This window comes from Glycine soja, chromosome 18 (genome assembly GCF_004193775.1).
Source record: "Glycine soja cultivar W05 chromosome 18, ASM419377v2, whole genome shotgun sequence".
Lineage (NCBI taxonomy): Eukaryota > Viridiplantae > Streptophyta > Magnoliopsida > Fabales > Fabaceae > Glycine > Glycine soja.
This window is the reverse complement of record NC_041019.1, coordinates 48,329,539-48,354,407: the sequence shown is the minus strand read 5'-3', so window position 1 is coordinate 48,354,407 and position 24,869 is coordinate 48,329,539. Positions and strand designations below refer to the sequence as shown.

Here is a 24,869-nt window from a genome sequence, read left to right as displayed (position 1 = left end):
CTGGGGCGCTTAGGAGTACATAACAAGACACACCACACAATGAGTTTGTCAGGTCACTCTCACTAAGTAAGATCATAGGGAGACCAGTCAGGGTCACAATGTTTTGCGAGAATGCTCCAACCATATGGGATCAGCATAGGCTTAAAGGAGCACTCAAACCCGGTGACCCCCAAGGCCTACACTCCGAAGAGTCCGTCAGGGCCTCTCCCTCCTGATTCAGGTCCAACCCCTAAAATCATTTTAGCACACAGACACTGCTAGTGAATTATACAATACTCACGACCTCACACTCGTGTCTTAAACACGTACAACATATTGCGCTACAATTTAACACTGGTTCCTAAACAAGAACATACACTTTCTCTTTAACACTGGTTCCTAAATAGGAAACCTACACTTTCTCTTTAACACTGCGCATTTACACTTTTCTCAAGATAACACTGGTTGGGTTATTGTACAATTCACAGCTTACAACACAAATAATGTCACATCAAGAATTAATCACACATTTATTCACAACCAAAACCCATTCACAATTTCACATCTCATAATGTCACAATCCACCATCACATAACATTCCTAATGATATTCATAAGGTACAACATACACATGTTCATCAAATTTAACCATAATATTCTCAGACTCCAACACTTAATAATTTTTGGAATCATACTATAACACTCTACAATATTATTTACATAAATTATTAATATAAATAACAACCTCTATATGTATATAAGCTAGCATACATCATATTGAATCACAAATTACAAAGTAAGCTTTCAATGCACAAATTCTAAATAATTATATGAACACTTTGGTCAATTTCAATTATGATATTAACTTTTTAAATTATATATAAAAACCTAAACAACAAGAAAAAGAGAAAATACAAAATCAATATCTCTCTCTAAATTTCTCCTTTATTTCATCAATTCATATTAATTAGAAAAAGTACTCGATTTATAGGATTCACGCTCAACACAATAGCATATCAATTCCACAAGAATTGGTTTGTCAAACATATATAATTCACTGTAATAATTATAAGGATAAAATGAAAATTGCAAAAACACCCCAAAACTCATTCCAATTGATATTTCTAAGGATCCCTACACATGTTCTCACTAATTCCCAATTGTGAATAACTCATCCCTTACCTCTAAGCGGGCTCACGTGTCTTCAGTCAGCGATAGCATCATCTCTAACGGTTCCCTAAGATTCCTCAAGTTTTTCCTCCGACTGCTCCGATAGAATTCTCGAACGTCAGAGAGACGAAGAAGAGATTGAAGCCTCCACTTGTACTGTCTTCATGCGATTCCTTTTTCTCCCACCACGAATATTATCTCGCAAATCCCAACGGTGAGAGTGTGCGAAATTTAATTTCGAGCAACATATCCAAATTTCATGAAAATCCAACGGTTAACGAAACTGAGATCGTAGTTTTACCGAGACAGTTTTGGGTTTCTACGGGAAAATAAAAAGCTACAATGCGAAGGGTTTTCCTCTAAGCATCATACTTGATTTTACAATTCCTAACGGTGAGAATGCTCGAAATTGGGTTGCGAACGTGGTGCTCAAATTTCACGACGATCCAACGGTGAATGAGTCCGAGATCATCGTTTTTCTGAGAAAGGTTTTGTGGGCTGCGAAAAAAAAAAAGGATTTTGAGAGGGAAAGGGGAAAAACGAAAATGAGAGGCAGAGGAGGCTGAGGAGTCCGTCTGAAAAACCTATCATGTTGCTATTTATAGCTAGGGGCATTTAAGACCTATTATTTACTCTATTTATTTATTTTTATTATTTTTACTAAAAAATTCTTAAATTTATTTATGAAAAAAAATGGGATGTTACAATGTTGCTTTTATTATTTCTTATAACAATTGCACCACTGTGTATGCAATAAATGGACGGATGTAATTTTTTTTGTGTAGCTACATATGTTTGTTAATTGAACGATCTGAACCTTAGAACTTTAATTTGAATCCAAAGTTGTTGGGATAGGTTGTTCAAATGAGCCTTGGATTTGCACATCTTCCCATGTTTGCCCACTAGTTAAATTTTGGACCTTCCCTAGTTATTCCAATATATGCAGGCTGAAGAAAACACCATTACAAAGCTCTTGTTTGACTTACTTGCAACTAACATTTTTTCACTCCCTAATGGTTAATACCTCCACCTTAAAAAATGATAGCTCTGTCCTCCACATCTTTTGTATTCGAGATTCAGCTGGGGAAGATACGAAACAACATGAAGTCAACATGCTGTACCATTGTTTCCAAAACACAAGGGAACCAATAACAAGTCCAAGACCAAAACTGAATCCTATTTCAGCACTCATGATATTCCAATCAATTTCATGCACCCTTCCACGTGGTGACAATGACAACACATGCACTTCGTGACACAACCCATCACTGCCTTCATAGAACCTCGCTTCAAATTAATGATTGAAGTTCTGTACCTGTGTGGATCCTATCCACCAGGTTCGGGTATGAAAAGAAACATAAACTGGCCAACTGTGTGGGAATTTCTCCATCAAAATAGTTGCTAGACAAATCCAAGCATTATGTGACTAGTTGAGAACATGTAGTCCTGTAATGTTCACAAGCTCCTTTGGCAGTGGCCCTTCAAAATTGTTAGATGAGAAGTGTGTCCACAGATAAGATTATGAAAAGGCTCCATATGTATTCCTTTTCAGGTAAGGATCAATGAGTCCTCATAATATATGTCACCAAATGTATGTCCTATGTGATTGGACTTTGATAATCTTGAACTTCATCAAATATCATAGCTACAAAGGTTTTAAACCACTTTCCTGGGATTAAACCACTGAAATTGTTGAGAGCCAGATCAATTATTTGAAGCTTGTGCCAAGTGTTTTTAGTGTGAGGACATGCAATTGGACCATGGAATTGGTTTCCCCTCAAAACCATTACATGGAGTCTTGATAACTTCTTTAAGAAGCATGGAAATCCACCATTAAGGTGATTGTTTCCAAGATTTAATGCTTCTAATGACGTCCAATTCGCAAGAGAGTTGGGAACTGGTCCCTCCAATAAATTCTCATTGACATCTAGAGTCCTTAGAGCACAAGATGCTGAAAATGTGACTGGAATGTTGCCATGAAACTTGTTCTGTGTTAAGCACTCTGGAATTGTCCCATTGAAGTGATTATGGGAAACATCAAGAACTAACAGAGTTGGTTTATTGCACAAGGACTGAGGAATACTCCCAGATAAATTATTTTTTGAAAGAGACAGCAAAACTATGGAAAACAAGTTAGTGCCAACATCTGATGGAATAGTAGAACTCAAGTTATTGCTTGAATAGTCCAAATAAGTGGCATTCACCGGAGATATTGGATGCTTCGCTTGGAGTTGGTTAGAGTGGAGGTCAAGGACTTTCAAAGTGAAACTAGAGTTATGCTCTGGTCCTTCTAAATTGCTGAGCATATTGTGAGAAATATTTAATTGCTGGTCAAGTTTCCCAAATCCATGTTGGTATAGATCCTTGAATATGGTTTCTTGAGAGGTCTAAAGTGCTTATTTGGGATTGGTTTCTCAATAAACTAGGGAATTCTATCAAGTTGCAGGAAGCCAATTTCACAATGCTCATCATAGGGAAGTAAGATCAGTGTGCCTCAGTAACATTTGTGTCTATTAACAAGTTATTGTATGAAAGATCTAGAATAGTTATATTTGCAAGACTCTTAAAAGCATCTAGCTTTAATGTGCCATTGATATTGTTGGATGACAATTGAAGGACATTAAGTGATCTGAAATGAAAAATAGACTGAGGAATCCAACCTTCAAAATTATTTCCGCTTAAATCAAGTTTCTCTAACATGAAAAAAGAGACATTTGAAAATTCATGCAGCTGACCATGAAAATTGTTGTTGGAAAGATCCAACATAGATAACTTCCTAAGATTACTCATATTCAAAACAAAGGTTTATGTCTATATCAGCCAATGTTGCTACTTGAAAGATCTTGTGTGGAAATATTCCTGTCAACCTGCAAGAACTAAGGTCAAGAGTTTTGAGATTTCGAAAACTTGCAAAGGTTTATGGCACCGGTGATGATAAGTTGTTGTGATCAAGATGAATGACTGAGAGGTTCTCAAGTCAGGTCAGTGAAGAATTAAGGGGTCCTGAGAGATTGCAGTTTGACATGCTCAACTCTTCAAGACTAAGCAATGGTAGCAATGCATTGTACCAATCTTGTCCCCATTTTATGCTTACACCATCCATATACAGTTGTCTAATCCTGCTGAAGCTTTGGACAAAATTTTGTAGCTCTAGGCTCTCAAGTTTCTGCGGTTGTCCTGTTGAATAATAGAAAAAAGAGATATCAATAGTAACCAACCTTGTAAACTGAGAAATCTCCATTGGAATTGTTAAGTGAGGCATACCCCACAAAGACAGCATAGGACAAATTCAGATATGTTTTAGTTCTTCAGTTTGCTGAATCCTGACAGTATCTCAGAATTGAAATTGTTTCTAGCCATATGCAAAACCTGCAGATTTTGGAGACTAAAAAGAGTACTTGAATTGTCAAGTCCACCATAGGTTGATTCTCCACTCAGGTCAAGACCAATAACATGTCCCTCATTGTCACTAGTTACACCACTCCACTCACAGCAAGCAATGCTTTGATTCTAGGACACAAGTTTGAGCAGCATAGATTGTTGATCCTCAAGACAAGGGCCAGAAACAACAAAAATAAGGTCAAATAGGCACACAAAGTAGAATATTGTTATTGAAAGTCACCAGAATGTTTGGATTTTCATTGAAAATGATCCCTATTGTCACCGGCAGGACCACCATCCTTGAGTTCAACTTTTGGGAATAGTAATTCTAAATGGTGGTTACTTGCAGAAGTGTGTAGTTTCATTTGCTCAACATTTTTATAAGTGGAACCATCTATGAATTGGGTGGTTAAACCGTGCCAATTTACTGTGCAGTTCAACTATGACACCAGAACACACTTTTTCTCTTTTTGACATCACTGTAAAGTTCAAATGATTATTCTTTTTCCATAAATGATAATATTTTTTTAGCTCTGAATAGTGAGGCTCAAACTAGTGGGAAATGTATTTTCCAGTTCAATTTTTGCAACTGATTAAACACTCTCTTGTTTATACATAAAAAAAAGAAGGTGTAACTAACAACTAATAGAAATATAATAATCATTCAACGTTTTGAGGATAGGAACCCTGTTGTGATAGTTGGAACTCGACACATGTTTTGAAAAATTCACTTGAAATTGGAAGTTGATATTATTTATATGGTTTTTGAAAATGAAAATTTTCAGTCATAAAAATATAGAATAGGCTTGTATTGTTATAAACAGAATTCGCAACGAGTTAGCTAGTTAGCCAACTTGCAGAGCTTCAGCTTGTTTTCATGAATTGAACTTAAACATTCAAAAGCCAGCTCCATATGTCTTGTTTTCAAGAAATGAACTTAAATATTCTCCACTGTCTTTGATAGTAAATCAAACACGTTTTTCTTATAAAATATTCAGAAATAACATTCTCATGTTATATTTCCAGAAATAATATCTCTTAGACTAAAAAAAATTAGCTGTGAATCAAACACCTGTTAGGAAGAGTTGTAATTTACTCTAAAAAATAGTAAATGGTTTATCTCTTATTTTTGTTGTACAAATAATAGTGTACTCTTAAATTAAGAAAACATCACCCCTTCAAGCGTTAGTAAAATCATAACAAAGGATAAAATGTTTCAAGTGTTGGTAAATCATACCAAAAGACATTAAATCTCTTAAGAGAAAGTATAGTATTAAATTATATTTTTTATACACATTATTAAATTATATTAAATAGATATAATTCATGATTATTGCTACAAATATTGTTTTAATATGAAAATTATAAAATAAAAGCTGTTATAATAAATTAGCACTAGAAAAATACTAAATATATACTAACTTTTTCTTTCATATCATTTTTTATCTCTATTTTTATTTTTCATCGTATTATTTGTTACATTTATAATTTTTTTCTTCTTTATCTAGTTTTTCTTTTTGTTCATACGTCCCAAAAATAGAATTGTGTATATCATTACTCTTAATACTTTATAAAACTGTGAAGGATTTTTTTTTCTGACATACTTTTAATAAAAAAAATTCATTTATTTAAAATACATATGTACGTATCTATAATTCTACATAATAGCCAAACTCGCTTTACATATAATAACCCAAAATTATGCAAATTCATAACTAAATCTCATATACCTACCCTCGCACTAAGAATAAAATCTTACTATAGAAAAACTAAATCTTATTATAAATATCATATCTAACTTTATTTTTTTACCATATATCATAGTTCAAAAGTTCAATCTAATCCGACCGATCAAATCAGTTCAATCGAGATCCAGTAACATAATCAAACCGATTTGGTTATTAGACTGATCATGTATCTAGCTCGGGATGACCCGGCTAGATGAAGTCGGGTTGAAGTAAATCCGATGACACTATCTGATTTTTTATATTTGTTTCGCGTAAAAGAAAATGTTTCATCATGCTTTAAAAAATTCAGAACTTGTATAATTATATTATTGAATTATTATTTATAGATTTATGTTATTAATTTTAATACTTCAATTATTATTTTAAATTTTAAAATATGATGAATTTTTCTTATTAGTTATATATTTCTATATAATAAATATATCTTAAATTTTTTTAACATATATCATATCAAATAATCCTGATCCACATATTAAATCAGTGACCCATTAACCCATTATCTCATTCAAGTTGCCGACTGAAGCGAATTTAGGATCAAAGACTATACCAACCAGGAAGATTCACTGGACATACGATGTGGAGTCCCTCTCACCTATGCTTTTTCAAGAGGCACCTTCACACCTTTCATTGTGCAAGACGACAAAATAAAAAATAATAATTATGTATGCGAATCAAGCGGTGATACAATATACTTGTAAATTGCGTGAATTGTTTTAACTTTAATCCCTATAAAAAAAAAAAATCCCATGTTCTGCAACTCATGTTCATGAATCATCAATGAGCAAAAAATGTAAAATTTGACGAGGAATTTTTGTTGTTTAGCCTGTGTTCGCAGATGTGACTGGCCCTCGTACTGATAATAGCAAAATAAATTAAGCCAGCACCGCTCAATAGATTCACATGTCATTTTCATCCTAAAACTTCAAATCTAGCCATCTCAAAATCTCAATTGAGCGGCACACTTTCCAAACATAACTTATATAAAAAAAAATATTTATTCAAATAAGACAATAAAAAAATATTTATTCTATCAATAAAAACAATTAAGCAAGTCAGAAATCGATTTTCACCAACCTGATTTCTCACTTTTTTTTCAATGAACCGATTTTTAAAGTATTTTTTTTAAAAGTGTTATAAAACCAATTCTTGAAAAATTGATTTCATAATTAGTTTTTTCTTTTATTTTTTTTTCCTTTTTAATTACCTATATTTATGTTTAAATAAAAAATAATTTTATTTTGAGAACACTTTGTATTATTTTTTACATTTTTTAGAACACAATGAGATAAATTATAACAATTTTTTTATAAATATTAAAAACACTTATCCATGTTTTATTCAACACATCTTTTTATATATTTTATATTTCAATTCATATTTCAATTATTAAATTAATCTTTTTAAAATGTTTTACTAAAATAAAATAAAATTGATTTAAAATTCATTTAGTTAAAAATAAAAATATTTAGTATTTAATTACTTTTACATTTTTAAAATAAAGATTGAACAACAACTTACCCTCACATACATTTTATGTAGTGTAACTAAATCTTTCTTTTTTTATATATTATCTATTTTTATTTGTTAGTTTAAAAGTTCTTTTAATATAATAATTAATTGATTGAACATGAATAGTATAATCTCATTACAAGTAATAATTTGAATAAACTTCGTATTTTGAGTATTTAGATAATAATTAATTTTTTCTCACATTAAAGAAAAAAAACCATATGATAATTTATAAATCATAACAAGAACAATATTTAACTAAATTTAAATACAATATAAATCATATGATAATTCATGCGATATTTTTTAAAAAAAATTGAATTTCATTTAAGCATTAATTATTTTTTAAATCCTATTCTAGATAAATTATATTTTTTTATAAATTAATATATGAAAAATAGTAAAATTAAAAAAAAAACAGTTCAAATTTTATAAAAAAATGTAAGAAAAAATATAATAAATTAAATTAAAAGGGAAAAAAAACAATTATGAAATCGGTTCCTGTTTAACAAAATGTAGCAAACAGAAAAGGATAAAAAAAACGATGCTTTACTTAAGAATAATCGAAATGAACAAAGGTGATAAACAAAGGTGAACAAAAGTGAAAGAATTTACACAAACAAGTGGGGAGTCAGTTTAGCATAAATGTTTGAAGCCATTAACAAAGGTAAATTCCCTACAAGGGCATCATCTCAAATGATTCTCACTTTCATAGAGCTAAAGGGCAACTGCAGCAATTTAGTCATAGGATAAATTCTGAAGATTACTGAGGATTGGGAGGACGGCTATTGGCAGCAGAAACCCTTGAGCCCCATTCAAGCAATTCTTTACTGGTGTCATCCTTATGAACAATCACCTCAATGAAGCATAAGGAGTCTTTCTTGGGTCCTGTGGCTGTTGCAATTGCTTCAACTAGCTCCTCTTCACAGAACACCTGAAATGAAAAGCATGCATGAATCAATACAAGGTATTCAAGTTTCGACACTCCTCCATGTTTACTTAAAGCAATGAAGTTTGAGGATAATGTCAAGAAACTCACCTTGGCAGTCCAGCATTTCCCTTCACCATTGTGGATTGCATCAATCAACCCAGTGTAATTCCAGTTCTTAATCACATTGTACGGCCCATCATGAATTTCAACCTCGATGGTGTATCCACCATTGTTGATCAGAAAGATGATGGTTTTTTGCCCGCACCGCAACATTGTCGATACATCTTGAGCAGTCACCTGCAAAACATTTTAAAAATAAAAGATTAAAAAACCATAATTCAATTCAAGAATTGTATTCGAGTGAAGATTTAGTGAAAATTTGAAATGCTCGAGGAAAAATATATTACTTTCTGATGGAAATCATGCTTTAAGTAGTTATGCAAAACAAACCTGAAAACTTCCATCACCAATGCAGGCAATCACTCGCTTCTCAGGAACGGCTTGAGCATAACCAAGAGTAGCACCAACAGACCATCCAATTGAACCATATTGCATTTGGAACTCATACCTGTTAACAGAATTTTTATTAACACTATAAAGTATAAACACTAAAAAAACAAGATGACAAATAAATACAGCACATCACATTCTATTAGATACTTACCCACATGCCTTTGGCAATTTCAGCTTTTGACAGTTAAACCAGGAGTCCCCTGTCTCAGCAATTACAGCAGTTTCACCAGACAGCATATTTTGTATATGTTGGAACAGAACATTAACCCTCAAAGGCTCTCTGGGTGCAGCCTTCAAAGGATGCCCATCAGGGACAAATATCCTGTGGTAATTTTCATATGCAGTATTGTTGTGCTTGAGGCGCTTTGCAAGTGCCTTGAGGAAATCCTTCATCAGCACACACCCAAAAGCAGGTCCATTAGCGATCACAACCCGATCAGGCTGCACAATGATCGCCTTCTCCTTCTTGAGAAGAAGTGAATACCCCACAGAGCTGTAGTCATTAAAAATTGGACCAGCAAACAAGTATGCATCCGCAGACTCCACAATCTCAGCACAGAAGGCAGTGCTCACAGCACCCCAATAAGTTCCGATAAAATGGGGATGGTGCTCTGGAACCTGCCCTTTAGCCGACGGCATCACAGCAAGCGCATAACCACACGCATCAGCCAGTTCGACAAAGGCATCAGATGCTGTTGCCACCCTCAGTTTAGGACCACCCACCAGCACTGGTTTCACTGCCTTGTTAAGGAATTCCGCCGCTGCCTCCACTGCGGCCTCCAACCCCATCTTATTACTCAATCTACTTAGGAAACAAAAATCACAAACATAAGCAACTAATCATCAACATTTCCAATCAAGTAGAAAACAAAAATGAAAAACTGACCTTGGAGACAATGAAAAACGAACAGGGTCACGACTGAAAGTGGGGTGAGGAATCCCAGGCAAGTTACAGCTAATGCTTATATACACAGGTTTGCTTTCTTTCAGCGCAGTTGAGATTGCTGTATCAATCAACTCATGAGCATCTTCCAAGTTATTCACCACAGCCTATCATCAAACAAAACCAATCACCAAAGCCACATTACTACCTTCACCGTAAAATAAACAGATAAAAACTTCACACAACACAAGCACAACCAAAAATAACAAAACTACATAACTTAGACCTTATTTGAATAAACTTCTCAATAAACGAAAGAAAATAAGAGAACAATGAATGGAGTTATAATCAACTTATGCACCTCAGTTTTTTTATAAAATAAAAAATAAAAAGTAGCAACAAACAACTTCATGACTCATTCACATTAAGAAAAAGGTTTATTGGTTAGGGAAGAGTGAAGGGAAAAGGAAGAGGAATTGATCCTGATATTTTTAACAAAAAAAACCAACTAGATGGGGAGAAAATACAAAAGAAAAACGATAGAAAAAAATAAAATAAGAACAGAGTGAGTGAGAGAGAATTGGGACCTGGAAGCAAGTAATGGTCTGAAAGCACCTCAGCTCCTGGCTGAAATCGGGTAACCCGATGGTGTGATGGAGGATCCGACTGGTGCCGTAGTCGTTGGAGTTGGGCCCACCGACGATGCAAATTAGCGGCAAGTTCTCGCTGTACGCTCCGGCGATGGCGTTGAGCACGCTGAGGCCGCCGACGGTGAACGTCACCACGCACGCGCCGACTCCCCTGGCGCGCGCGTAGCCGTCGGCGGCGTACCCGGCGTTGAGCTCGTTGCAGCACCCGACCAGGTTCAGCGCCGGCTCCGCGATGAGGTGGTCCAGCAGCGTCAGGTTGAAGTCCCCGGGAACGGAGAACACGTCGGTGACGCCGATTTCCACCAGCCGGCGGGCCAGGTGGCCGCCCAAGGTGGAGTCACTACAGCCGGCGCCGTTGATCACCGTCGCCGGCAAGCAGGGCTGGATGGCGGCGCTGCTGGTGTGGTTGCATGATACGACGTCGTTGCTGTTGGGCTTGGGCGCGTCTAGTGAACCTATCTTGGTGTCCATCACGAGCTTCACGAGGTTTAGTGAGAACTGGAAGGTTAGAGAGAGTGAAAGTATTTTGAAAAAGAGAATAAATGAGAAGAACTAAGGCTTGTGGAAAAGTGAATGGGTTTTTGGTATTTTAGGACTTGAATGAGAAGAGTGTGGAAATGAATGGGATGTTTATATAGTATGTGGTGGAAAGTTTTGTGTATGAGAATGGATGGCTTGGGAAAGTGGTAAGTGGTAACAGAAACAAAGTAGCCTGGAAATGGGATTGTATTGTTGGCATATACCAGGGGCGGTTTACTGTTTCCTTTTTGGTGTTGGTGGTTGTGTCCTGACTCGCAAGTAGTAGGTTTCTTCTTTTTATTTTGAGCTTTTTTTCATAAAAATAAAAGTAAAATAGAAAATTTTTCAAAACATTCTTAACACTCTTTTGGAGGATATAGGACAAATTTGATGTGTAAATCAGAGATAATTTAGGTTTTGAATGATTAAATTTAATTTTTGAATGGGTAAAAAGTGTCTGGCACTTACTTTCTTTGTACGATTTATTAGATAAATTAATTTTTCAACTCTACAATCTAATATCAAATTTATTAAATATAATTTAATGTTAAATTAATTCTTAAACATTATAGTTAAATATGGTAAAATAATCCTATAAACTTAATAACAACACAAAATTATCATATTTTTTTATATAAAATTAAATCAGAATTTTTATTATTCTATAAACTGAATTGTTGTCGGTTCATAAGTTGAGGAACTAAAATACTTATCTATTCCTCTTTTGAATGTATCTTTTATTAAAGAAAAAGTTATTCATTTTTAGATTATCTAATCATAAATATTTAACTTCTTAAAAATTATTTTAAATAAATAGTGATTTATGATTGTAAAACTTTCTAAAGTTGTTTTATAATAACAATTAAGATACTCTTTATTATTGATAAATTTTCTTAAAATTTAGAAGTTTTGATAGATTTAATATTTATTTCATGATTTTTTTCTTTTAATTTTATATTTTTAATGAATATTAATTAATAATAAACTGTATGTTAAGAAAAATGTGTTAAAAATATATATTATTAATTATACTAAAAATAAATAATGAAATTGGTTAGTGTTGTTTGTGTTTTCCCTTTCTTCACTGTTCTGGAATCTCGGAAATTCAAACTTCAAAGACGAACCTAGTTTTCTGTCTACTATTGAGCGAGCAAAGGGAAAGAAAACTGCAAAATGATTGCAAAGGTTTGTTTGGTCCTAAATATAAACTGGACCACAGAACCAAAAAGCAAAATCGTAAACGGTATTATGGTCATGGTCAATGGCACAGTGGCAGACGCGGAATTTTTAAGTGTGTTACGTTAGAATTTTATAAAACAAATTTGGAATGAAATTGATTTTATAAAATTAATTTAAGTTAAAATTATTTTTGAAGAAACATGATTTATATTTCAAAGTTTTTTCTTTTAAGAATAAGTTGATAGTAAAATTCATTATCAATTCCACGAGAAACTTATTGACTTTTTATTGTTTTTCCCTATAATATTAATAATGTAGTTATTATATCAAATTTATCATTGGATATTTGAGTTATATAATTGTTAATTAATCTAGTTATTAATAATATAGAGATAGTCTTAATTTATTTAATTGGCCTTACTTTTAAGTAAGTTTTCAAAATAAATTCTCAAGTCAAGATATAGTATTTACTGTCATAAAAAAAAGTCAAGACAGTCTTTAAAAAGTTAATTCAAATATATATAAAAATATCAATTATCAAATAAATAAGGTCAAGCTTGTGCTTGAATTTGGAAAGGAAGCTAAGTTCAATATTTTATAAAATCTAAATTTAATCCATTTTTGTCCACAGATGAAATAGAGATGAGAATAAATCAAATCATTTCATCTTCGGCTTACAGCTTAGCTTTCATCGATCGCTCACAATGTGATAAGAGAAGCAATTGCTATTTGCTACACGTAACACAAATGAAGATGGGGTACTTATTTTGGTGAAGGCACTAAATTAAGAATAAAGATCATAACACTTATTTTGTTAGTACCAGCAAATTTAATTACAAACGAGTTTTTTCATTTGTATAATCAGAAAAAGTATTTATTGTCCTCTAATGACTTCTTTTTAGGGTGGAAGGTTGGATGAGTTTTATTCAAAAGGTTGAACCTGTACATCAGAAGACAAAATGGACATAGCAACATTTTTCAGAATAAAATCATTATTATAATATATATTTTAAACTAAATATGTTATTCGAGATATTTTAAATTTTGCATGAAATTTAAATCATTAAATAAAATTATGATGTGTAACGTTAAACTTTATTTGTTTGTTTTCGTTTTATGATGTTTAAAATCATGTTTTAAATTCTTAGGTAATCATAAATATTTAATTTATTCATATCGAAACATTAATAGAGTTGGGGAAGAATAACCTACCCGAAACTACTATCCAACACAATTATTTTTAACGAATATATAAAATTAGTTGAATTGCTAAATTGAGTAAAATCTTGGTCCTTATATTTAGAATTCAACTTAAAATAATAATGGGAAAATGTTTATATTTAATTGTATTGATTCAATATTCCAAAAAAATCTAATGTTTCTAAATTTAAGTAATTATGAATGTAACTCTTGTGAACAAAACCAAAAAAGAAATTAAAGACGGCATAGACAAAGGGTCAGCTAAAAATAAAGATGAAGAAAAAAATATATACTTAAAAATTAAAGGTGTTCATAATTCATTTTTTTACTCAAGATTATAACTCAGTTGATAACAGACAGAGTTTGTGTGGGATAAAACATAAATTTGACTCCCACAAAAATACATGGTAGAGGACAGATAAAAATTCTTAAATATGAATAATAAACCTTAAATTAAATCAAGTAATTAAGATGGTTGTTAATAAATAAATAAATCCATTGATTTGTGAGGTCAGGAACCAGGGAAGTCGCTGGTAATTGAATTTAACAAAAATCACGCAGGCTTTTGAAGCAAGTTGGAAGTAATGAATTGAAGCCACGTGCATGCGAGTGTGATTTGAATCGTGTCAGTTCGTCGTGACTTTCACGTGGCTCGCGCGGTAAGATTCCAAGTACTAGCAATATTTGCCATGATGGTGAACGGTGACTCGTGAGCATCAATCACTCTCACAGATGTCAACAAGGAGAGGAACTTAAAGTAAAATTTATAGTGTTCCATGTAATATATAATTTTCTTATCGACTTTTTAGTACCATATAATATAGTATTTGCTCAACTGATATTGCGAGAGGGTAGTGTTGTATCCTGTGTTTCTTTCGTTGAATTTGAAATTTAGAATTGACCTATATTGATTTAATGAGAACTTTTAATAGTCAAGGAGTGTATTTAATTTGTTGATTAAAAATGTGAGTCATTATAAATTTTTTATTCTCACATATAAAAAATTAAGGACTTTAAGGTGATTTCAAGTAAATTAAAGTAATTTAGTCTTTTGTAAGAAAAAATAATTTAGTTTAATAAATAAAAATTGATAAAATATAAGTATTTATTGAATATCTTATATATGTTACTTAGATACATCACTTTATTATATTTAATATGCTTTTATGTTTATTTTTTAATATATATGTATTAGTAATTTTTCATAGATTAAAAATCACTTGTGAGTCCATTAAAATTGCAATTCAATAGTGTTATGTTAGAGCAAATTTAGTAGTGCAACTCACCTATGTTGCTTTTTTGGTTACCCCTATAAGTTGCTTTAAGTCTTTTGTGTTTATGTGGATTCTAATGCGAGTTCGCGACACATATATATTTTGTGTTTTATATAGCTTAACTAATCTCTATAAAACTATTAAATAAGTTCCATAAACTATCTTATATTTTTAATTCTTATTTTATTTTTATTTTAATTCTAACTGAATTTATTTTAATTTTAAAACAATAAAAAACATAACAACATTGTATATTATAAATATACTATATTTTATCATTAGTTTTTATTATTTAGATATTTTATTTCTAATAATTTTTATCATTGTGAAGTCAATATATATATATATATATATATATATATATATATATATATATATATTAATTTTTAAGAAATATTTTATTCTAAATTATTGGATTCTTCTGACTACAACTTACTAAAATTCTATCATCAGGTTCTGAGTTTTACCCAAAATCTTATGTGCTTGACTATTAAATTTACAGTTTTTTCTTTAATTACATTTTAGTCTAATTATATAATTTTTTTAATAAGTACTTATAAGAAAAGAAAATAAAAAATAAATAAATTTCTCTCATGAGTTAAAATTAATTTATGCATAAATTAAAATTAACTTTGGGAGGAGTTAAATAACAGAGTTTTCATAAACAAGTTTAAGCATAAGTTAATTTTAATTTATGAAAGAGATTTAATTTATTTGGAGATCTTTGAACTATTTGATAATTTTTAATTACATTGGTGAACTATTTTTTTTCAATTAGATATTTAAATTTGTATTTATTTTTTAATTAAATCTCTAACCTATTATTTTTCAATTGGATCATGGACTTTTATGAAAATTTTCAGATTAGTTGATTCTTGACATTGTATCAAAATATCTATGATCAAGTAATCAAGAGTTTGATCCTTGCTGCTTCCATTCTTCTGATAAAAAAAAGTTGAGTTTGAGCATGGAGTAAGTATGTATAGAGTTGTTTAAAAGTGAACCAAATTATTCATAAACCACTATGTCAATCCAAAAAAATGAAACCCACTTAAACAAAAAAAATAAAATAAAAATCTAAAAAATATATATATATATATTTTTACAATTTTGTTCAGTTTTTGGATTGTGTTATAAAACCCAAATCAAACAGTATATTATAATTATATTGATTTTATTTAATGAATGTTTAACATTATGTAGCTAGTATTATTTTAAATGTATAATGGTTATAATATGTGATTTATAGTTTACTTTTTTATGATAAGCTTGTAATATGTGATTTTTTATGATAATTAATAATAAGTATTAAATAATTTATTACATTTTGTTTGCTTTATAACCAAGATGAATATTTTACTATTATATGTTAAAAAAGAATGTATCAATATTGTTTAAAAGTAGTGTTAAATATCAAGTGATGCATAAATTACAGATATGTTACAAGTTACAAAAAGAGTGAATAATATTATTTTATAATAATATTAAATAGAAGTGAAAATATTTTTCAACTAAGATATGCTAAACAAGATTTAACAAAAAATGAAAATTCATTTATAAAATAATATAGCATAATACTACTAATTATTTAAGTTTAGTTGATGAATTTGTTAAATTATAACAATAAATTAAACCCACAAAATTCTGTGTTATATTTAAATCAAATCAAATCAAATTCTATATTACTAAAAGAAATGATAGACATAAACCCTAATTTGGATGAATGCGAGAGGGAGGAGAGACTAGAGAGAGAAACTCATATAATATATAATATGATGAGAAAAATGAAAAGAGATAAAGAGAAAAAAGTAGTTGTATTTTGATAACTAAAAATTTTAAGAACATTATAACCAGAATTCTTAGGATATTGGTTAAGAAGTTAAAAGAAAAAATTATATCATAAAAGAGTATAAAAAAGATCATAAACAACATAATTTTTTGTTTCTTAATAAAATATTTTTTACTATAATTTCTTTAATCAATCATCTTAAGAGACTTATTAGCATTTGACAAATTTTAAATATCCAATTAATAATTTTTCTCTCTCTCTATATTTGTCTTTCTATCATACTACATCATCAATCATGTATAAATAATTCAATTATTCGAGAGAAAAATAAGATAGAATTAGAAGTAAATTGTACCATTCTGAAATGTATGAATATCATCTTCTAAATTTAGGATGGAGAGCTACGGAGAGAAAGTCGTCTTATACTCATTTTTGGTGCTTCTCCTGTTCCTTGAAACAGCCTCCAATGTGTCCTTCTTCTTGTGGAGACATCCAGAACACTGCAGTGACTCCAGGTACAATTTATTCTGCCAGAATAACCTCACAGTGTTGTACTTACTTAATTTCAGTCAAATACTATGTGAAGGCAATCGACTACATAAACTACATAATCCGAGTGGTAGACTGTTATGAGCAGAAATTCTGCTCATAAGATCCTAGCGTTCCAGGTCTAGGTAGGTACCTTCAGAAAAGGGGGATTAAAGGAGAGAAACTTTTCTGTTTATATTGATTGCTTCCATTAGAATACATTGTTTGCTATATATAGGCTTTTCTTCTAACAATTTGCTAATGGTGTTTTGGCATGTTGCCTTGGAGGAAAAGCAAAAATTACAAAAAGTGAAATGCAAATCCTAACAGCATTGTACTGCTCAGCCGACAGGGAAATCCTTGGGCACGCACTACCTCCTGCCAGGTCAGCCATGCATGCTCACTCCACTACTTGTTGACAAAGTCCTTAAGGTAATAAGGCTTGTTGATTTCCCTTTTTGGCCTTCGGCATTCTTCCTTGTTTGGTTCTGCCTCATGCTCTGATTTTGCTGCATCATTTGATTCTGCATATTGTTCTGTTGCTGCATAATGTTCTGTGTTTTTCTTCCCATTCATAACATAGACTCAAATATTAAGGAGAATAGTTACTCATTTCTTCCTCGTTATTCTTTGTCTGCCTTTAACTTCACCAGCTCAACAACAATTATGATTCCTATAGGCATGATCAGACCCGGTTCTATTAATCCAATGGTTCATATTGGTTGCAAATCGTGCATAAAAAAACTTTCGAGTTGTCAAAGCTTGTAACATATTTGAGCACTGAAAACCCAATAAATTCGTTGAGATTGGCGGGTGCATGAATGATTCGCATTGGCCATGGAAAAATCAGAAGAAGAAAAGGAGGGTTTATATTAGTATCGGAGGCAATTATTTGAGGGATTTGAGGCTGGTTGATGAGTTTCGTGAAGATCGAGATGATATACATGATGTCCTGGCCTGGCATTTTTAAAGATCAGTTAAGCACTTCCAGCTCGGATATACGAAATAGATTGGAATATGGTGTTGAGCTTTCGTGGCTGGAAGGTTTGTGCAGGACATACGTTTTCCCAACCCTGCAGGTTGAACCTGACAATGTCTGTCCCCGTGTCTCGCAATACGCACATGTAGGAACGTTTGGTAAGAACAATTTGTTAATTATAACGTCTGGTATTTTGGCTTAAATCTTAGGGTTTTTTTCTTTCTGGTAGGATCGCGAGGGATTTCACAAGTGTCGATCTTTTAAATCAATTATGAGATTATTCTTCAATTCAAATTTTAATCACATTTAAAATTTCTCTCTCTTTCTCAAGAGTGTCTTAGATGTGATTTGGTTAGAGAGAAAAAATTATTATTCAAGAATTTTAAAAAAAATAGTGAGAGTTTAACATCTTCACCACTTTACTTTAATTCAGATTTTTTTTTAATTATTTTTGATTTTGCGCAATCAAACCACCCTTTTGGATTTTGTTAACCAATATTCTTAAGATGTTAAAGAATATTCTTTCTTCTTTTAGATCTTAAACAATGCCTTAAGATATTAGTTAATATTAGCCTAAATGTTATTGGTGGAATAATATTAATTTGTGGAACTCTCCCTCCCCTCAACTAAGAACTCTCCCACTCAAAGATTCTTTAAGTTGAGCTTTGTTGTTTTTTTTAATGAATAAAAAAATATTAATTTGTGGATAAGTTTAAGAGTAAATTATATTTATACTACTTTAGATTGCTTAATTAATAAATAGCTTTCGATAGCTTAATTAATGGTTTTATTATTTTAATCAATAATTAATGGTTTTTCAATTGTCATAATGCAGATTTTATGAAAGACAGTTTAAGAGGCGAGGAAACTTCCCGTTGATTGTCTATGTATATGGGTAAAACAACAATTCGCTTAGTATGAATTCTCTCTCCCACACACTTACAAGATCTATTCCATTTGAGTTCCGCTAGCAATTTTGGATTATAAATAGAATGATTTAATCAATATAAAATTATGATTAAGAATATATATGTGACTAATTGTATAGATATAATTGGTGATATTATAATTTGATGAGGGATCAAATTATAATTATTAAATTTGGGATAACCAATGATATTTACCAATACAAGAGATTATAGTCCATATTTGTAGAGATGAATAATAGAATGCACACTTTGAATTTTTTTTTTCTTTATCCCAAAATAGAAAATTCAGAAAAAAAACACAAAGCTCTCTACATTTGAAAGATCATAAAACTAATATTGAACCTCATCAACCTTTCATCATTTCATCATGGCTAATCCAGGTAAGCTTCCGCAATTAGTTTTTCATCATGGTTATGAGTATGGGAACACAATGGGGTTTCGTTTATCTTTATGCACGAATTTTTCTCTACATTCATGTAGTTAGGATTGATGATTGATTGTTAAAATCAAATTAGGTTGATTGATTGAATTCTTACAGATTCATCCATATATCTAATTAAATTTTATTGACTTGTGTATAAAAGAATTAATCTTTTTCTAGATACTATTAGGGTCTCCCAATCCATTGAATCAGAGACTAATCGTTCTCTTATATGTGAAAACAGTAAAATCTTACATTATTACAATGTCAATATTCATAGGGTTGAAAAATCTTAGAAATGAATATATTAATCTTTTATTTTGTTTTTTTTTACAAGTTTTTGTATGAATGAATATATATTGATCTTTAAGAATTTAAAGATGTCACGAATACATGAATCTTACTTTATTTCTTAAAGTTCATAAATGCAGATCATGATATTCCTCCTAAAGAATTAATTGTGTCCAGCTAAAATTGAACTAAAATAACTTGTAATTGTGATTTTATTTTAAGATTACTTTTGAGAGGAAATTTTAAGATTACCAATGTGTTCTATATTAAATTTATCATTTTTGGATACTTACTCAAAGATTAAAAGGAATCTAATAATTGTGTTGTATGTATATTTTTTATGATCATCAAATGTTAATTATTAGCTTTGTTACAATGTTAGTTGGAGAGATTCTTAGCCACTCTTCTCTCTTCAACCACGAGTCAATTTTATAACTAGTGTATGATGCATTTCAGATTGATTCATATTAACTTAAATATTTTCTTGCAGATTATTTCCGTGGACTTGTGGAAGGTAAGATCCCGTACCTTTTTAAGCTAGCTGTACCACTGCGCTTGCTCATACAATATGTTGGGTTTTGTAGCACATCAGATAAAAAATATTGATGTCAGCTTAAATTTTAAGAGAAATAAATAAAATAGTGAACATATAGAGCTGCAAATGCGCTCTTGATTGCAACCAAAAAATTGGCATTGCAAATATGTTTCTACATCTCACCTTGGCGACACGTGACAGGACTATATGAATTGCGTTATGGCCATGAGTTGCAGTCATCTGATGATGATTTTGCTGGAACAGCACCATATTACCTAGGATTACTCACTGCACGGCATGTTCTCCCATCATACATATTCTTCAGAATTGTGTCTCAAATATCATTTGTTATTGGTATTTTTCATCACCATATTTAGTAGAATACATCTACCAACATACGAAAATATAAGGTACTCTTATTCAGAAATCGTGAATATGACCAGAGTGGGTCAAGGGGGATTCAGATCTGTGAATAAAGGGAAGCTACGCAGCAGGCCTTAAGCTGCTATAAAGATGTTGGAAAAATCCAATACCAATGGCGAAGATTCTATTAGTGAATTCGCAACCATTGGAAGGATACACCATGTGAATGTAGTTAGGCTTATTGGATATTGTGTTGAGGGACTAAAGCGCGCACTTGTTTATGAATTCATGCCCTTTGGCTCTCTTGACAAGTATATATTCCCTAAAGAAGAAAATATCCCCTTAAGTTATGATCAAATATATCAAATATCTCTTGGAGTAGCCCATGGGATTGCCTATTTGCATGAGGGGTGTGACATGCAAATTCTACATTTTGATATCAAGCCCTACAACATTCTTCTTGACGAAAACTTCGTCCCAAAAATTTCAGATTTTGTACTTGCAAAGCTGTATCCTGTAGATGATAGCATCATCCTTTGACTGCTGCAAGAGGCACAATTGGCTACATGGCGCCAGAATTGTTCTATAGGAATATTGGAGTAGTCTCCTTCAAGGCTGAAGTTTACAGCTTTGGAATGTTGTTGATGGAAATGGCGTATAGACAGAAGAATGTGAATTCTCAAGCAGAAAACTCAAGCCAAGTTTTCTTTCCCACATGGATTTATGATCAATTTAATGAAGGAGAAGACATAAAATTGGATGATAGCAAAGAGGAGGAAAACAATATAGTAAAGAAGATGATCATAGTTGCACTTTAGTGCATTCAATTAAAACCCTATTACCATCCTTCAATGAAAAAAGTAGTAGAGATGCTAGAAGAGGAACTTGATATCCTAGAAATGCCTCCAAAGCCTTTGTTGTATCCTATGAAACACCGATAGTGACACAGACACTAGACACGACACGGACATGTGAACACCTATAATGTCCAAAATATAGGACACGGACACGACTATATATATATATATATAATTAAATAAAATAACATAAAATTAAATATGAGCGATATTCATAAAAGATCTAAATTGAAAATCAAGATTTATATATTCATCATCATCTCAAAAGAACTTTTCCTATGATAATGAGTCTCACAAAAAATACTAAGAGACCTCATTATACAATTTGGATTATTTGTTTCTTTACAAAAAAAAAATGGGGGCAATTGTTCGCAACCAATGATCAGTCAATGAAACAATCGAGCTGATTTCAGGGTCAATGGTTATCCTCGACAAGAGGACCTATTGAACTTTAACTCCGATTATATGGTCTGGTATAGGCGAAAAAGGAAGATGTTTGTTGACCCTAAAAATGCAAATACAGTTACATTGGTATTTTTTTTTTTTGAATATTTAACTTCCAATTATCTTTGAAACCATCGCCATTAATTTGTTGACCCTAATAATTACATGCTGAAGTTGTAGATACATTACAGTACATGGTGTCTCCACAAGGGAAATACATGGACAGTTGATGATCTCGTGCCTTATGTGAAGAAAATAACCATTTTATCCGAAGAGCAAGAGAGAATCACTAAGCCTATGTCACATGATCCAGCAACAGAGCATCAATTTGCCGCACAAGAGTTTCATATTCTCCACTCTCAAGTGTTGAAACTCAAGGCATAGGTAGACGAAGGGAGGCTGTTGAAGCGGAACCATATTTGTACCCACAGATGGTGGAGCGTGGCCAAGGGATGTATTACACACCACCAACATTTTCTCAGTATCCGACACAGATCGACACAGATGTATCAGTATTCATTCCAAGGTCATCAAAGGGATACTTCTGCAAGCGAACATTCAGTAGGTGGTGTTGCGGAAACATATCCCAATTTTTCATGACCTACTATGACCCCGCCTTGACAGCAACATGATGCTCCAATTCCAACACCTAATGTCCCATTAGGTACTCAATGGAATGTACCAGGAGGAATACCTGATATGGATAGGTTATTAGATGTTGATTTACGTCACTAATTTTCTGCTGAGGCTGACCAAGTTGAAGCGGGGGACATCGGGGCAGAAGAAATCCCGATAGACAAGCACGAAGATGGGAACGACCATGAGACACATCCTTACGTCATCACACGGACATCATAACAAATGATTTTCATGTCTCTGTTTAAATATGTTGTTGTATGTTGCTCATTTCAATTTGAGACTTAACCTATCGTTTATTTTATCAAGGCTTACTAATGGATGCAGTTTATGTTGCGCACCAAAATATAATAATAGATAATGTTAAAAACAAACTGAAGAACACAAACCAACATAAATAATGTTACTAACGATTTCATTGAAGAACATAAACTAAATACATTCAAGAGAACTTCAAGCAATACAAGTCACTTGTCTCAGATATTTGAGGCCACTTGTCTAACATACATAAATCAATTAAATGAACAACTTCCACGTTTAGATTGCATTGGACATCGACGCATGTTGTGCCCTTCTGTTCCACATCTACTATATTTTTGTCGATGCTCAGATGGTTCGAGCCAATCCATCTTATTCCTTATTCTTGTTAATTTTGGCCGACCTTTCACATGAATTATATAGGGATAAGTGTCCATGAGTCATCAGAAGGAGGAATTGCCGCTTCATTCCCAAGAGACCCCCATTGTGCGGAGTAAGCTTTTAAGATGTGCTCATTTGTGTAAACAACATCTATATATTGAAGTAGTTCATGCTCACGTAACCACAAGCTGCAATAATGTGTGAACATAGATAGTGAAGTGTAGAATACTTTCCGCATTGACAATAATGATCATTCAAGTTAACTGCCCAATTTTGTCTGCCACATTACGTTATAGGATTGAAGGTCTCCTCTACTTCAAACCTTGTCGAGTGGATATCATAGACGTGTACGATGTGCGAACAAGCTTGTTCTTGATTTTTTTGAAGTTCTTTAACAACCTTAGAACGATAAACTTGTCCTTCATTTAATTGTCTTTGGGCTTGGCGACCACGATCAATAAAGTACTTTTGACACCTACTATATGTTGATTCCAACAACGCTGTTATGGGTATGTTGCGACAATCCTTCAATACCTTATTTACACATTCTGAGAGGTTGGTTGTCATGTGGCCATATCTACGTCCTTCTTTATCATAAGTCATGGTCCATTTTTCCTTTGAAATGCGATCAATCCATATTGCTATGGCTGGACTCAGTTGACGAAATTTTTCTAAATTTTGATCAAATATATGCTTGCAAGGAGTGTAACATGCGTGAAATTAGTTAGCAACAACAATTTTAAGTGTATATGAAACTTAAATTAACGTGGCCATGATAAATTAAATCTTACCCAATTTCTTCAACATTTCTTTTTGTTTGGCATTGTTGAATTTGCGATTGAAATTGCTTGTTATGTGTCGGACGTAGTAAACATGATAACCGTGGGAAGGTTGTCAACCAAGTGCTTCGTTAGAACCAACATACTTTATACTCACGTGACAATAAGATATGAGACAAATACCATTTTTATTTGTCAAGTGATCACGCAAGTGTGCCAAAAACCATGACCACGCTGTTAACGTTTCACCTTCGACCATGGCGAATGCTAGAGGAAGAACACCACCATTTCCATCTTGTGATGTGGCCATTAACAGGGTCCCACGGTATTTCTCGTATAAATGTGTGTTGTCAACTTGTATGATTGACTTACAATACTTAAAAGCCTCTTTACATTGACCAAAAGTCCAAAACACTCTATGAAACTGACGGTGTTCGCGACTCACCTTATTTTCAACAATAAAATCGTCATGTAGTATTTGAAAATAGGATCCAGGAGAATGATTTTGCATGTGTTTTAGCCACGAGGAAAGTTTCGTATATGACTCTTCCCAATCACCATATTCAATTGCAATCGCTTTTTGTTTTGCCATACATGCTTTTTTGTACGAAACCTTATCAGAAAATTCATTGTTTATCCTTTCTTGAATCAAAGAAACTTTTATTGATGGATCTTCTCTAATCATGCCTGTTAATAAAATAAAATAAAAATTAAATAACAAATAACGCAAAAGTATAATAATAT

At 32.1% G+C, this 24,869-nt stretch overlaps 1 protein-coding gene and 2 pseudogenes across 1 annotated transcript; 1 reads left to right on the top strand and 2 right to left on the bottom strand.

The window, feature by feature from the left end:
• Positions 1-2,151: 2,151 nt before the first annotated feature.
• On the bottom strand, positions 2,152-4,682 carry LOC114397361 (annotated as a pseudogene).
• A 3,635-nt stretch (positions 4,683-8,317) lies between these two features.
• LOC114396326 (pyruvate decarboxylase 2) lies at positions 8,318-11,496 on the bottom strand. The gene is made up of 6 exons (XM_028358233.1): positions 10,701-11,496; positions 10,117-10,280; positions 9,382-10,032; positions 9,168-9,285; positions 8,826-9,014; positions 8,318-8,720 (listed from the first exon to the last, which is right to left on the bottom strand). Exons 1-6 carry the CDS (start codon positions 11,232-11,234, stop codon positions 8,550-8,552), a joined length of 1,827 nt encoding a protein of 608 aa, XP_028214034.1. The 5' UTR covers positions 11,235-11,496; the 3' UTR covers positions 8,318-8,549.
• A 9,346-nt stretch (positions 11,497-20,842) lies between these two features.
• On the top strand, positions 20,843-21,711 carry LOC114397360 (annotated as a pseudogene).
• The last annotated feature ends 3,158 nt before the right edge of the window (positions 21,712-24,869 follow it).

Excerpts from the sequence above, each read along its gene's own strand:
- LOC114396326 (XM_028358233.1), bottom strand. The coding sequence starts at position 11,234 with ATGGACACCAAGATAGGTTCACTAGACGCGCCCAAGCCCAACAGCAAC. Across the intron at positions 10,033-10,116 it reads CGTTTTTCATTGTCTCCAAG|ATTGAGTAATAAGATGGGGT; the intron begins GTCAGTTTTTCA and ends TTTCCTAAGTAG. Across the intron at positions 9,015-9,167 it reads TTGGTGATGGAAGTTTTCAG|GTGACTGCTCAAGATGTATC; the intron begins GTTTGTTTTGCA and ends AATGTTTTGCAG.